This window comes from Xiphias gladius, chromosome 24, assembly GCF_016859285.1.
Source record: "Xiphias gladius isolate SHS-SW01 ecotype Sanya breed wild chromosome 24, ASM1685928v1, whole genome shotgun sequence".
In the NCBI taxonomy this organism is placed as follows: domain Eukaryota; kingdom Metazoa; phylum Chordata; class Actinopteri; order Istiophoriformes; family Xiphiidae; genus Xiphias; species Xiphias gladius.
The window spans coordinates 22,305,000-22,320,730 of record NC_053423.1 but is presented as its reverse complement, the minus strand read 5'-3'; the positions used below and the strand labels follow the sequence as shown (position 1 = coordinate 22,320,730).

General features: G+C 45.6%; 1 protein-coding gene across 2 annotated transcripts; it reads left to right on the top strand.

Annotated features, from left to right (window-relative positions):
- The first annotated feature begins 265 nt into the window (after positions 1-265).
- On the top strand, positions 266-15,259 carry tcf19l (transcription factor 19 (SC1), like). 2 transcript variants are annotated; one of them, XR_005706748.1, is made up of 6 exons: positions 266-1,273; positions 3,648-3,817; positions 4,882-5,275; positions 5,725-6,232; positions 6,896-8,111; positions 15,241-15,259. XR_005706748.1 is itself a non-coding variant. In XM_040122274.1 (5 exons), exons 1-5 carry the CDS (start codon positions 1,003-1,005, stop codon positions 7,233-7,235), a joined length of 1,683 nt encoding a protein of 560 aa, XP_039978208.1. In that variant the 5' UTR covers positions 266-1,002; the 3' UTR covers positions 7,236-8,678. The 2 variants fall into 2 exon arrangements, 1 of the variants encoding a protein (XP_039978208.1); XM_040122274.1 differs by lacking the exon at positions 15,241-15,259 and having other exon boundaries at positions 6,896-8,678.
- Positions 15,260-15,731: the final 472 nt, after the last annotated feature.

The window sequence follows — 15,731 nt, the reverse complement described above, 5'->3', positions numbered from 1 at the left end:
CATCTCTCTTTCTTTTTCTGTTTATTTATTTATTTATTTTTTGCTCCGCTGTAAATTGAACACGTGCGTGCGTCAGTCTGACATCAGCCTGATTTAGCTGGAGCCTGAAATCTGCTTTTTTGTCCTCTGAGGTCTCAAACACGTTGTATTTCCGAAGTCTGAACTGGCTTTCAGACATTAAGTAGAGCAGTTAACCAAGAGCCATTTTTTTTTTTTTCTCATTAATGGATTTTTCTTTTCTTTTCAGATCAGACAGCCCTCAGCCCTGCCAGGCTTCCCCACCTGTGAGGTCGTCCGATGTCAACTGATGTCAGGAGCCGGCGGATTTCAATCTCTCTCTCTCTCTCTGTTTCACACACTCTTGCTCAGCTGACAGCCCCTCGAACCTGAAAAATATTGGGCGTCGGGGCTCGAGCTAAAAGTCACGGCTGTCAGGTCTCTCGGCAGGTTTTTTACCTTTCAGGGTTTTGATGTGTACTGCGCCTTTCGCCTTAGCAGCGCGTTAAAACGCAGGCCGTCCACGCCGTAGCGAGTCTCTATTCTCGAATCCACCGTCTTGCAGCCTCCCCCTCCATGGGGGATTTAGTCTTTCTAAGCTGGGGCTCGTGACAGAGTGCGGAAGCTCATTTCCACACTTCATCAGCTTATACAGTACTCTGCATCGTCATTATTTATTCATGTATTCACAGCGGGAATCGAGTCATCAGCTTTCCATACTGATGCAAACACCTGTGGTTTAAAGCCGCCGCACCTGCCTGAAATCTTCGCACTCGGCGCTTCCAGGCCTGTGTTTGGAACATTTTATCCTGCTGTACAGCTTTATGTTGGCGCTCAGCGCTCTTTGGTCGAACCCCAATGCCTTTAATTTAACTCCTGTCCACTAGCAAAGGGTTGTGTCCCAAGATGGATCGCAGCCTCCTGTAGTTCGTGGGCCTGTCACAGATCGGGTGGGACGGGTGGGGGTGGGGGTTTAGTGGAGGCCGACAATCGGACCCTTCAGTCATGCTGTCCACGGTGCAGCCGTGCTTCCAGTTGCTCCGGATCGGCTCGTCGACGGGCGACTCGGCGCGGGACCTGTACACATTCAGGCCGGCCCTGAGCCGCTCTGTGTTCCGCCTGGGCCGAGCGGCGGAGCTGTGCGACGTCACGCTGGACTCGGCCTCGGTGTCCCGCATCCACGCCGAGCTGCACGCCGAGAGGGAGGCGGGCGGCGGCGGGGCGGCGCCGCAGGAGGAGGGCTGGATGGTTCACGTCGAGGACAGGAGCAGTCATGGTGAGAGAGGCTTTGTCAACACAGACCTGCGCGCCCCCCCCACACCATCACAGTCAAGCTGATACTTAGAAAGGCAATCTTTCACACACTTACACCCCATAACAGTCATTGTGGAAGAGAGAGAAAAAAAACACACCCATTTACAAGAAATATCTCTCTCCTACAGGGAAAGGCATTTTCACAAACACTTTGCGCGCACACACACACACACACACGCACGCGACTAATTGTACTTGCGATACAGATATTTGTGTTTAGAAAGACACGGTTGGACACACACTCGCTTGTGTGACCGAAATCAAAAAAATGCAGATTTAAAGCAAAACTGGGCGCCCACACACATTTGGACTGACAGGAATACAGAAAGTAAAACTTTTGACAGGTGAAACACACAATCTCAAACACACACACACACACACACACACACACACACAGCTATTAAATGCCCAGACGCAGCTTTGGACATACAGACAAGGTGAAGCCTCAGAGGCGCAAAAACACCAATTGTGAACGAAACGCGTCCCTGAGATTTAAAAAAGTTTCGCTTATCGTTTTTCCCAGCCTTCGGAGAGGCGTCTTATCCTTCCAATTTGTTCGTTTGCTACAGCTAAATTGAAGTTTAACAGCAGTGATAAGGAAGTGACTAACGGCTGGCTCAACCTTTCCCGATCTTTGACCCTGATTTTATGATCTGTGTCAGCTCCAAATTGATTATTTAACCAGATCACTGAGGGTTTGGGCCTCAACGAGCCACCAGAGCATCGTCAGTGCTTCATGGCATTCCGCCCTGAATGATACCTCTGCATTTATTCAAATTGTTCCCTTATGTTATTACCAGGATGTCTGTAAATGTATTACATTTGTCATAAAAATGTCAAGAGAAAAAAAAAAAAAGGATATTACAAACGTCCGGCTTGTGCAGTCTCTTGCATGGTTATCTGCCTGTCAGATGTTGACAGGTGGTGTCCTTACCACAAGAGTGAGAGACGGAGAATAACATTTTTATTTATAAAACCCTTTTTCAAAAATCCGTTGGACAGGCTTCACGCCAGCTATATAAAAAAAAAAAACAATTTAATGCTTAAAGTAGAACTGAACTGAAACAATTAGTTTCTTAATTGCTTCGTTGGTGGAACTAAATTAACCGACAACTATTTTTGAAAAGTAATTTTTCAAGCAAAATGTCAAACATCCTCTAGTTCCAGTGACTGAAGTGAGGATTTGCTGCTTGTCTTTGTCCTTTTGTGATTGTAAATTAAATCTCTTTGGATTTTGGACTGTTTTTTGTGTAAACCAAATACTTCATTGATTAATCAAGAAAATAAACAGCAGATTAATCAATAGTGAAAAACATTGTTAGTTGTGGCACCAATTGAAATAAATAAAACGACAACATGATGGACAGTAAAATCATCAAAAAGGCACAACAGAAACACGGGTTTTAAATACACCAAACATGCAACCAGATGCATTCAGCTTTGGATGAAAACATAATGACATTTCTAATGCACATCAAATCTAAAATTCAGGAATTTAACCGAGTGTAATCCCTTCAGCGGTCGTACACAAATGGATCTGGTCCTACTCGTTTAAAGTTCAGATGAACACAAAAGAGCAAATGCATTCAAAAAAAAAAAAAAAAACCCAAACAAAATCAGCAAAATGTTAAAGCAAATTCAAGACTGAGGGATATGATGCGGTGCCAGGCGCAGAGGGAAACAACCCCTTAAATCACATGTAGTGCCAAGTCAAAAATATTACATCTTCCTACCTAAGTGTACTAATAGTCGTTAGTGAAACCTGAGGTTCACAGGAAGTGGTACGAGGTGAGGAAGGAGGAGACCGATAGTGAAAGCTGGGTCTTCCCTGAAGGCCAATGGACTGTGTCTGACAGGCTCAGAATCTAAACTGTGCTCTTACTGTCTAATTTTTCAAGTAATTTCACAGTCTGTTTCACACATTTTTCATTCTCGCTATTAAAATTACGTTTTAGTATTCACTGTGCGTTTTTCATTTCGTGCTGTGCTGTCATGGCCATTTGATTGCTTTGTAGCCTCCCAGCTCCTCAATTCTAGGTCTATTTCACAGACGGTTTTACATTTTCTCTCAATTCTGGAAGCTGTAAACACATTGATAGTAAAAAGTTTATTCTGAGGCTCTGCTCGCTTGATTTATTCTTTCTTGTTTGTCCGGACGTTGGTACATTAAGAAAGTTCTGTGATTATCTGACCCCCAGGTGGCATCGCCCTCAACTGTAAAACTGTTGCTTGTTTGTTTGGACAGCGCCTGGTGATGACACATTCTGCGGCTGTAGTTTCGTTTAAAAAAAAAAAAAAAAAAAATCTTCACCGTCTGTGCTCTTGTTGGTTGCCAGGCACCTGGGTCAATGAGGTCCGCCTCCAGCCCGGGGTCCAGTGGGAGCTCTCGGATGGCGACACGCTGACCTTTGGCGGCCAGTCGGCCCCAGGGAGCCCTGAATTCTACTTCCTCTTCCAGAAGGTCAAAGTTCGCCCGCTGGACTTCGACGCCATCACCATCCCAAAGGTAATATTTGTTGTCGTTTGAGGAGTCGGCGGAGACAGGTTGGGCTCTTTAATGCCTCATTCTGCGCGGCTTCACTTCACCAGTACCGGTTTTTCTAATGACGCTTCATATGCGGCAACAAACGGATAAAGTCCCGGATTGTGCTGTATCACAACATTATGACATCGTGGGCCAGTGTATCCCACTAAGGTTGGGGTTAAAGGACAAGTCTGCTGCACGAACATGCAGACTTTAACACAGTACAGGTATTCTGAAAGGCTGGCGTTGGTACGGTCTGCCAAATGACAGTTAGGTCCTTTCACGGCCGAGCAACGTTTTCCAATATGGCCGCCAGGGAAAACGGTCACACGATCTACCGAGGATCGTAAGTTAACGTAAGCAGCGGCTGTATGAAGAGTTGGGATAATGATATCGTAACAACTCACTAAGCTGGGGCCCCAAACGTGTGTTAGTCCCCCACTGAAAACAGTCGCCAACAAATGCATTTCCTAGTGTTTGAGTAGTTAACCACTATAGTGGCCACCTGTTTAAGGTCATCACTGAGCCCTGAAACAATATATCTGTGATCTGTTTTTGTCCCCAGAAGGATCACTGGGCTTGGGACTGGTTGCCACACAGGGCCAGGGAAGAGAGACAGGCTAGCACATTGTCAGCTTTCATGGAATTTTTTCGACAATAATGGAAATGCAGATCAATATCCCTCCCACTCATGCTTCGGCTCTGTGCAGGCCTTGTACAATGAGGCGCTCTGGTTAAAGTCTCCACTAGGTGGCATGTTGGCATTCAGAATGTCACAGACAAAATTGTGAGGGGGGGGGGTCTTTGGCTCCTGCCACAACAGCTGCCAAACAAAATAAAAGAAACAAACCAAAGATTTTAATTGTAACACTTTTCAGTGCCATTTTAAGGGTAGATTCAGGCTCTATCTAACTTTTTGTATTTTGATTAAAAACCCAGTCACTCATGAGGTGTGGAGAATTTAAATTGACAGAGAACAAGTCGAACAGACCAAGACAAAATCACAGGGCAAAGTTCTAATTACATATTTACATCTTGTTTCCTAGGCGGGAACCTTTTCCTCTGACTTACAGAACCGGATCAGGACTAACCTGGACCGAAAGGTGGCAGCCAACCTGGACCTGTCCAAGCTGTCCCTCAACCGGGCCACCGTCATCCTCAACTCCATCGGCAGCCTCAGTAAGATGAAGGGCAGCGCCTGGACCTTTAAGAGGAGCTACAGCCACGAGGGGACCGTGTCGGACCCCGGCTCCTCCTCCTCGCCTCCTCTCGCCGTGGGCTTCTCCTCTCTGCTGCCTCCCTCCACCCCTCCGTCATTCTCCTCCGCAGCTTCAGCGCCCTCAACAAAGTCCCTGCCGCCGACCTCCCGGAGCAGGAGGAAGTCGGCTCACACGGTGCTCCTCGAGGACGACAGCTCAGACGAGCCCAGGAGCCGGGGAGGTAAGGCTCAGCAAAGTGCTTGAAAAAGACCAGTTTACTCTCTGAGCTTTCTGCAAACAGCACCTGTAGCAAAACAGCACCATCTTTATAAGGAACGGTGTTTTTTTTTTTTTTTTTCTTTCTAGAGAACCGTAGAGTTAATGAGGACATGTGAAAGCAGATGTTATTTACTTTTTATTCAGAGAAAACTCATGCAAAAACATTTGATTTGTCTCAGTTTTCCCTTAAGCAAAATTTAACAAATTTCCAAGGGCAAAAAGAAGAAACAAAGGGATGAAAACGAGAATAAACTGAACAGCATCAAACTCAAAGTTGTGGTTAGCTACTTAACAGGTCAGACAAACAGACGAGTGCAGGCTTCTGAAAATGTGCCGGAAGAAATGAATTTCCCTGGGAAATGGATGTGACCACTGCTCCTATTACTACACTCTCATTGCAATGTCGTTCAGTTCTGGCAGGAGTTGTGGAGGACGGGCAGAGAGCGAGGGGGAAGAAGAGGCGGCGGCTCTACAAGTCTGAGTCAGAGGGTTTCAGCTCTCCTCCTCCTCTGCCACTGCAGCCCAAGAGCCACAACGATGTCAGGCGGCCGCTGGAGGCGAAGCCCTTCCCCGTCGGCATCAGGACCATTGGCAGCTTCCACGGCGCCATGACGAACAGCAGACTCAACCACCACCTCCTCCAGGCGTCGTTCACCAACGCCGCTGTTCACAAACAAGAAGTGGAGACGATGCACCGCATCAAGACGGTGGTGCAGGGCAACATCGCAGCCTTCCGCCAACAGAAACCTGCCCACAGTTCTCCGGCAGCGCAGAGGGGCAGGCGAAGAGCTCACAGCTCTCCGGTTTTCTCTCCCCTGGTGGTGGGAGGGGAGAACTACAGCCTGGCCTCGCCTTCGGTGAGGATCCGCGCAGAGGAGAGAGGCAGGGTCCAGTTCAACAGATTTCACCATCAAGCTAGGTAAGGTGTTTGGGAAGGTTTGCAGGAATCTGTCCCTGGGCCACCAACCAACCGCCCCTCCCCTATTTATTTGATGAATTCTTATGTGTTTTTTTTTTTTTTTAGTCCTTCTCCACCTTGGAGCAACCAAAGTAGAACATTCCCAGATCCACACACAGTGGCTTTAGGGTTATAGAGGGTTTTTGTCTTTTGCAATGCTACAAAAGTGTCAAATAGATGCAGCTGACGGATGCAAATTATCCGCTAAGGTGGTGCCACCTGTAATTGTGCATTTCTATCAGGGCTGAATATCCTTCATTAGTTTTATATCAAAACCAGCAATACTGTTTTGCACACATCCTGGGAAGATGTCTATAAATAATTGAAGCAATGGTGGATATAACGAGGAACGTGGCATGATAATTGGACAGCTCACTGTGTCCTAGTGACTTTTTGTTTTTAATAATAATAATCCTTCTAAACAATATGCTTTATAGAAATATTAAAGGTTTATGTGTTGGATATTTGTTGCTCTCTGGCAGATGTTTTGAAGTAACTTGCTAAACCCTTATGCTAATAGCTTTTGGCTTCTTTTTTCTCACTTCTTCACTTGGTCCTACTGCTCCTTCCTCCCTCTCTTCTTTATATGTCTCACTATCGTTTTCTTCTACTCTCTTCTCTCAGCAAGCGACGAGGCCGCCCCAGAAAACACCCTCTCCCGCCCCGGCCGTCCCTGCCCTCTCCATCCTCCTCGTCTTCCTCTTCCACCTCCTCGGCCTCCTCCTCCTCCAGCTCCTCCTCTTCCTCCTCCGAGGATGAGGATGACGAGGAAGAAGACGAGGAGGCGACAGTCGGGGTGGTGGAGCCGTGTGCGGCCCCGCGGTGCCGGCTGCCTCAGCAGGACACGGTGCAGTGGATCCAGTGTGACGTGTGCGACGCCTGGTACCACATAGACTGTCTGCACGTCGACCGCAAGAAGCTCCTGATGGACCCAAACGCTGACTTCCACTGCGGCTGTCGCTGATAGGAGGGAATCGGAGTTTGTGACCATGGAATGAAATAAAAGCTCCAGTTTAGACTTTCAGGTTACCGTATTTTCCCCTTAAATGTTTATTTCCTTCAGCCACCTGTGGAAATGAGCAGCCTTTTCATTGAATTCAGGCTACTACTACTGCTAATGGCCTGGGCTGCTCTTCTCGGGCACGCAGGGCTTTTTCTCTACCCTCAACAGCAGCTGGCGAGGGCGGGAAAAGTGTGTCCTTTACATTTTTTACGTCCCGATCTTTACCAAGTTTGAGGATTTGTGCCGCAGTCGCTCCGCAAGCGTCTCGTTCACTCAGTAGCGGGGCTCAGGATTCGGAAGAGGAGGCAAAACTGCACTGAAATGTCTCGGGTCAGATTTCATTATGGCCTTGACCGCCTGGAGAGGTGCGATCAGGGTGGGGAAGCATGATGAAATGTTTCTGAGTACACTCCCACCGTGGCTGATGTTGACCAGGGGGCAGGCGGCGTTCGGGAAGATTAATGAAATGTTTCAGATCAGGCTGCCACAGTAGAAGTCTCTACAGGGCCATTAAACTTTCTTAGATGTCTCAGTGCCGCCACTTTCACTATGCTACCAAGCGGCTCGGTTTTTCACGGCAGATTAGAACCCTCCAACACCGCTGGGATGGTGTTTTCCCACCTCAGCAATAATAAAACTTGATGAAATGTTTCAGCGCAGCTTTCCTGGGTGGCAGCAGCTGTCCAGGAGTGGGCATGTGATGTTTAAGGATAATTAAACGGCAGGAAATGTGTCAGCGGACTTCTGTTGCTGCTGATGACGAGGGCTGCTCTCGGGACAGTAATCAAATGTTTTTGAAGGCAATCCCGCAGCAGCAGCTGCTGGATTTTTTTTGGGGTGTGTGTGTGTGTGTGTGTACACTGGGACTGTGTTGTTTCCTAGATGTCTGAGTGCAGTGTGGCTGCAGCTGGTTCGGGAGGACTCATTATCCTTGAAATGTCACGATTCAGAAAACGATCTCATCGTTGCTGACTGATGGGTCGAGTCTTTAAGTCGCAGATCATTTTAAGGTTGCCTCTTTAGATCCATCCCCATCCTTTTAGTGTCTCTTCACAGTACTGAACCCTTGGGCCAAAGTGGAGGCTTTTGTCCCGGGTGAAATGGGCTGGACCTGAGCGAGCTGTTCTCCACCACTGACCAGTAGATGCAGGCGTACAGTATCTTTGCTCAGATGCTGCTCGAGTAGAATAAAATCAACGATCATAACTCCAAATTCTTCTCTTGAGCACCTTTTGTTTGATTTTAAATCTAAATTTCTACTTGGGTTAGTTTACCAGGACCCAAACAGCCTCTTGTGTAGCTAAAGTGGCGTCTTCGAGCAGTTTACCTTCTGTACTGCTTGTTATAATCTCCGTAATAGTTTTGACTCTGAGATACCGAGATGGTGGTAGTGTTAAAACAAAAAAAAAAAAACGCCAACCACCAACTTTTACTTTGATCATACCACTATGGCAGACCTGCAGCTTTTTTTTTTTTTTTTGAAGTGATAGGAAAGTGTGAGTAAAAGTGGAAAACCTGATTCTTGAGCAATAAAACAAGAAAAAAAATCTTTAAAAAAAAAAAGCAAATGTTTAAAGATGTATATTAAAGATGTATATTTTGCTTCCAGAGCAGTCGAATCCGACTTTCTCCGTCTTTGGGTTCACTGAGGCTCGGAGACTGATCGCTCCTCCTGCCCCTTCTCTCAGCAGGATGGTCAGCCGTGCGAACTAGATGATTTGGTTAAGCAGCCGCAAAGACCACGTTAGAAAGCAAGTAGGAAGTTGAGAGGAAAACTTCAGATAACGGATTTTTGGGTCAGTCCCCTTTCAACTCATGGGATTAACTTTAAAATCCTAAAAAAAATAAAATAAACACTTTTTCGGATTTAAAATTATTATTTAACATCCATAAACCTGTGTTAAATGTTAATAAATGTAGTGTTACTTGCCAAGAGGCTCTAGTTTCACTTGAAACAATTTCATTAACACTTTGATGTTGGGACAGCATATCACAATGAAATTAGCCAAAACCTTTTAAAAAAAATATAATGTGAGGTTTCATCGCCTTACTGCAGTAATACAATATCAGTTATATAGGACTTAACATGATATCCTAATGCTATCATACAGATTTTAAGGACCTGTTTGGTCATGTTGAACAGAGGTTACTCAAATGTGAAATGAAAAAAAAAAACCAAAAGTTTTAAGGGTTTTAAGTTGTCTTTGTTGATCTCCAGTCAGTCGTTATGTATGTCTTAAAAAAATGGATGTTTGTGGTTTCGTCCACCAGCAAAGTGTTGCATATTATTTCTGTCTCTTGGACTTTGAGCCCTAAAGAGATGTAAATGCCTGTTTAAGTCCTCCAAGCTTCGCTCGGAGAAATGTGCCATCACTCCACTTCGCTTCACTTGTTAGCGCACCTGACTGTGCATCTGTCTTTTCGCTTTCATGTGGCGTGCCGAACAGTTGTAAAGGCCTTTTAAAAAAAAAAAAAAAAAAAAAGGCTGTGTTCCCAAGTTGCAGTTACAGATGTGCTGAAACGTGCAGCTGCTGCGAGAGTGATACTTTTTGATTGGTGCTAAGGCAAGACTGACAGCGTGAAAGTGAGAGAGTCGGAAGAGTTTGAGACCTGTGAGAAATCGAAAATGGAGAAACTTGTTTTTTCAGTGCAAATTTCTCGTTTTTTTTTTTTTTTCTTTCTCGATCAAAATGCAGCCGCAAAGGAGGAATATCTTCACTCACATTCATACTGAAGCCGGAGTTCGTTCAGCGCGTCACACGGCCGTCGCTACTTTAGTTGTCGCGCCGTCAGCGTTTAGAGGCAATGTGGATGGACAGTCTTCCCCTCGAGACCAACCGGGGGTCAACAGTTGAGCTTTATTCAGGTCATTTACCAAACAAAAAAGGCCAAAAATATGCAGCTGGAGACTTTGCCGCTTTTCCATTTTAGGTTCTTGTGAATTTAACATCCTGCAGTTTTCGACTTCGCCTTTTTTTTTTTTTTTTTACTGGATTCAGAGCTGCAGCCACAGATGTCGACAGATGTGTTTTGTTGAAAAAACACTTCAAAAATTATTACACGGGAGCTTCCAATAGCTGATATTTTGTAATAATCGTAATCAGAAAAAAAAAAAAAATCAGGTTTTGCTCCCAACATTAGACTTTGTTAGCAGCTCTTCAAGGCAGAGAACTAGAGTGATACGTAACCAGAAACGAGCTGAACAACAGTCAACTTCATGCGCGTTTAATGAAAATAAAACTTCCCTGCCCTGTTTTATAAACCGCCGCTCTGTAGCTGCAGTCGGGGAGCACGCATCATCAAAAGTCGTCAGCGTGGCGTGCGACAGTGAATACGGCAGCCGCGCATAGTGGCAGCAGCGGCTCCCACTGGCTCAAAGAGAAACAGCTTTGACGGATTAAATCAAGTTTGTGGCCGACAGACGATTTGATCGTTGCACACTGTCGGAGTCGCCGCATTGTGTCAGCTGTTTTTTCGAAATGCCAGCGTTTCTGTTTACCGTTAAAATCCCCAAATACCGGACTTGCGAGATGAAAGCACCCACACTGATGAGTCCGGAAATGTAGTTAATCAGACGGATTGTTTGGTTAATCAGGACACATTCGATGAATCAGTTTCTCTGAGAGATTTGAATCTAAAGTTCACAGGACTCTTCTTTCACGCTGCCTTCACTCTAATTATCACACGAAAATGCAGAAACACGGCACAGTCGGACTTTGCCGGTTTTTCAGGGTTGTAAAAAAAAAATTAAAACCAACTGTCATAATTCTCTGAGATGCTATCGACATCAAAGTTATCAGAGAAGAAATAAAGAATATTCGGAAAGTTTATCTTCGCATTGTCTGTCTGTTTCATCTTCACAGCGGTACATTCTTTTTTTTTTTTGTCTGTTCCCAGAGAAGATATCCAAAGCGGCTGTGATTCAAAACACAGTTCATTTCTGTATCGATGCTTCTTACGCATCCGGCTCAAGTCGTGATTGATGAAACATTGATATCTGATTTTTTTTTCTTTTTTTCCTGCATTTTGTTTTTCCTCTGATATTTCGTATTGTGTTTGAAAAAAACAAAAATGAGCTGTGATCTATCTGGTTATTATTTTCATTGTTATTTTCTTTGAAATGATCACAGCTGAGTGAGTCAAGAAGCAGAGAGAACATCCTCATAATTGAAGCTCATTATCTAACATCATTTTTTTTCTTTTTTTTTTTAAACTTCATAATGGATTTGTCTTATCTGGGTTCTCCATGCATGAAGTTACATTTATTCACAGAATTACTGCTTACGGCATCTCTGGTTTTGGTGCTTCACAGAGAGGATTGAGTTATGTGGTTGTGGTGCATTCACATGCTGACACATGGGCACATTTTTAATGAAGATGCGCAGATATTTCCTTTTTTTAAAACAAGGGCTGGGGCATGTTAAATGACTTAAAATCCCATTTGGATTCAGTGAAGGTCTCAACCTTGTGAGAGCTAATTTAAAAATGAGGTGAAAAGATTAAGATCTAAAGTAAATACAATCAAAATGAGAAATCCGAGGTGGTTAATAAGAAATCGCGCAGTCCCTCCGAAACTCGCTTCCTCTGCCGTGATGACCTTAAACTGGCATATGAATCCCTACAGCCGTGTTTTTCCTCCTCCCTTTTGATATATTTTAGTCACCGAAACTGGTTGAGAGAATGGACAGATGAATACGTCTGTGATCATATTCATGGCGCAGTCAGAGAGAGACGTCAGCGTAGCTGCATTTTCTCTCTGGTAATGAAATTCAGAAAAAATTCAGACAAAAAAAATCCACACCGTAAGGAGGCCGAAAAATACTGTAAACCGACAGCAATCCAAGAACAGCTCCCGAAATAAATTCTACATTTGTGAAAATCAGTAGTTTTTGTTCTCAGTTAAGACTGTGTTGTCGCGTTGGACTGTATTACAATATACTGAAAAAAGTTTCTTAATATAATGTCCACTTCATTGACATATATGGACAAGAAGAATTACTAGAAACAGATTAGAAATCAAATATATTAATATATGAATTTTCTCAAAGCTTGGACTTATTGCGTTGGATTGCATGACAATGTACAACTGAAAAATCTTGAAGGTAAAAAGACGATTGTTTATTTTGTCAGACTTTCCTCTCATCTTTCATATAATGCTTATTTTCTGGTATATGACTGGATCCTTTTACAGCGAATGGCATTATATTGTAAGGAGCTTCTAATCATATTTGTTGCCCGTATTTGTAATTGAGACGGACAAAATATTAGAAACACCTTTTGCATTGCTGTGATGCGGCGCCATAGGACAACGCCACAAAGTTTAGCCCCACAGCTCAGAACGGCGCGAGCACACGAACAGTTGCATTCGGCTGCTCAGCAAAACTGGACGTTTTCAGCCAACTACCATCAATCACAAGGTTTTTATCACATCTCTGCCCTGCAATCTGTGGCAGTCAAAGGGGAATATGATGTATAAGGACTCATTAAAAACAACGCGTGGTTAGAGTGTAAGAGGCAGAAGTCGAACAGTCGAATGCAGCGGTTGACACGTGACCGGGGATCGTTTTCACTTTCTTGTACACGAATCTGAATCTGAGCGAAATGAGCTATCGCCCTCGGGCGTAACTCCTCCCTGAGTGGTGCCGCGGTGGTGTCCAAGAAACGTGTGCACACAAAACTTTGGTCTTGTCCCATTCTCCTAAGTGGTGAAGAGGCCGTAAAGAGTTCACTGAATACTTGGCTGAGTTCCTTAGTGGTTACCAAACTACTCACATTGATCCTTATGAAGTGGAGTAAAAGTTGCTCTAATCACGTTTGTTTTTGGACCTTTTGCCCCTGTGGTTCCGAATCTGTTTTGACCCCGGCGGTTTCTGTCAGCTACACCTCAACGTTGTCACTGGTTAGTCCGATTCCTGTTGTGTAATGAGCTGATATATTTGGAAAAACGTAAATTCTACATGTTTAAAATCCTCCGTGAGTCTCGAAAGAAGTTCTTCTTTTTCAAACGGCCCCAGTTATCCCGTAAAAGAACACGTGCAGTACGTCCGTATTTGATGCAAATCGAAGACTTTAAGGAAACCCCCCCCACACACACACAAAAGGTCATCTTGAATGGATTTTGGATCGTGCCGGAGTTGAACTGATGAGAAGATAGAAAGGGTTTCCTTTCAAAACTGCAGGAGAGAGGCTTCAAATAAGTTTGAGTCTTTATTCGTGAGTTTTTGTGTCTGGCTGTTACTTCCCTCCAAAGTTGTGAAGATGCCGTATCACGTTTTAGCAACAAGATGCGAGCATACACACACACACACACACACACACACACACACAGGTTATGAAATCACTCTGCACGTATGTCACGCAGCGTATTTGTATCTCCCTACTCCAGGGAACCTATTATACACTCGTAGGCCAGTGGGTAGATATGGAGGAGACGGAGAGATTATGGAGCTGAAATGCCCCGCTGCCTTGACCTGCAAAGATGGAGGGAGACGGTTACATTTGTCTGATCTGTTTCCATGGCAACGTTCCCCTCGCGCCTCCGTCCCTCTCCTTGCTTCTTCTGCGAGAGGCCGGGCCGGCGTGGCGCGGCTTGTGACCAGTGTGCATGCAGAGCCTCGCAGTTTAAAGGCGGAGGGAGTAGCATGGGGTCCCCCTACCCCCCCCATAGCTGCAATTTACAGATGTGCCCTAAACACCTCAGATGCAGACTATTGGCAGACGCTACAATTTACCGATGTCCCCCTACGGGCCTCGCGTGCGGGCTAGCGGTAGATGCTACCTAGGCGGCTGTACACTGAGAGGCCGCTAGCCCCCGCTCAGTTGCTGCAGCGCACGCGGCTCGGACAGGTGTGTGGCCAAAAAACGAGCTCGTTTGTAAAAGAGCGAAACAAAGGCGTTCTAATGTAAGATCTCCCTGCGCCCAGGCAAGCGCCCGCGTATGGGAACCGCCGCCGGTCAGCGCTCTCCGTGGCGGCTCGCGGCAAATACTGCGGAGGAGGCCGGTCGGCCCTGGCATGGAGATCGTGTCGCCACGCACCCGGTCGACCTCAACGTCGGAGCGGGGAAACGGGCTTCGGTGTCGTGGCTGAGCGGTGGGCGATGGCGGTCGACAGACGCATGTCGTAGGGGCACAAGAAATAGTAGTTACGAGGTGAATAAATGATAAAACCAATGATTCACACTCATTTTACTTTCACAAGATCAGAGCAGGCAGTTTTTTTTGTTTGTTTTTTTTATGACGACGACTGATTTGACTGGTGAGAAGCCAAGTTCAACCTGGTCTCCTCCGTTTGACCATTGAGTGTTCGGCCAATCTGACCGGCTAAAACTCTTAACTTTTTTTTTTTTTTCCTCTATGGGGCGCCAGGAAAAACAGCCGGCTTCCTTTGAGCGATGGCAGCATTTCACCCGACCCAGACAGAGCAGAGAACATCAAATGCACATTGGAGCGCGCCACGCACGCAGCGGCAGATCGGCGCTGCTCTCGCTCGCCAGCCGCAGCCGAAGAGGAAAAAAATATGATAATGGGATGTTCTGATAAGGAGGGAAATGGCGAAACTCAGTAAAAGACACAGCTGGGGGAATAATAAATGTTGTTCTTCTTTTTAAGAATATATTTATGGGGGGGCCGAGCTTCCTTTCGGCCTCGGAGAGAAACCGCCACTGGCTGTAATAACAGCTGGCGATGCCTTCCCCCTGATCCACGGGCTGAGACAGAGGGAGAGTGAAAAGCTGATTCTGTTAATTGGAAACGGAGGTGGAGTGGAGGACTGTGCCTGTGTGTGTGTGTGTGTGTGTGTGTGTGTGTGTGTGTGTGTGTGTGTGTGTGTTTGCACTTGTTCCTATATCCTGGTGGGGACTGTAACCTGAATGTACACTAACCCCTGGGGAGACAAAAATTGAGGTCCCCACGGTTAGAGACTAGTTTTGGAGGGTTGTGGCTTGGTTTTAGGGGTAGTGGAACGAGTGTGTGTGTGTGTGTGTGTGTGTGTGTGTGGGATGGGTTACAAATACAGGACACACACCAGCCATAATTGAAATGAGGGCATTCCCATCCTGTCTTGATGCCGTTAAAAGGGAGAGGTCACGGATGGATGGTAGCAGAGGGCTGAAAACTGGAGAGCTCATATCCCTCTTCCAGCAGCTCTACACACACACACACACACACACACACACACACACACACACACACACACACACACACAGACAGGGTTTTTTCTTTCTCTGTCATCAGAGCACTGCAGCAACGAGCCCTTCACTCCAGATCCCGGATTGCATGTAATGTCGGCGATCTGAGATTGAGCTATCACGGTCGTGGGAAAGAGCTCGCGTCAAGTCAGCGACAACGTGCCTCTGAATTAATCTGAATCCGATTCATATGAACAGTTCTATAAGTTCCTGCATGTCAGTGATTCAGTCATGTGATAATTATACGCATCCAGGCACATAGCATCTTTT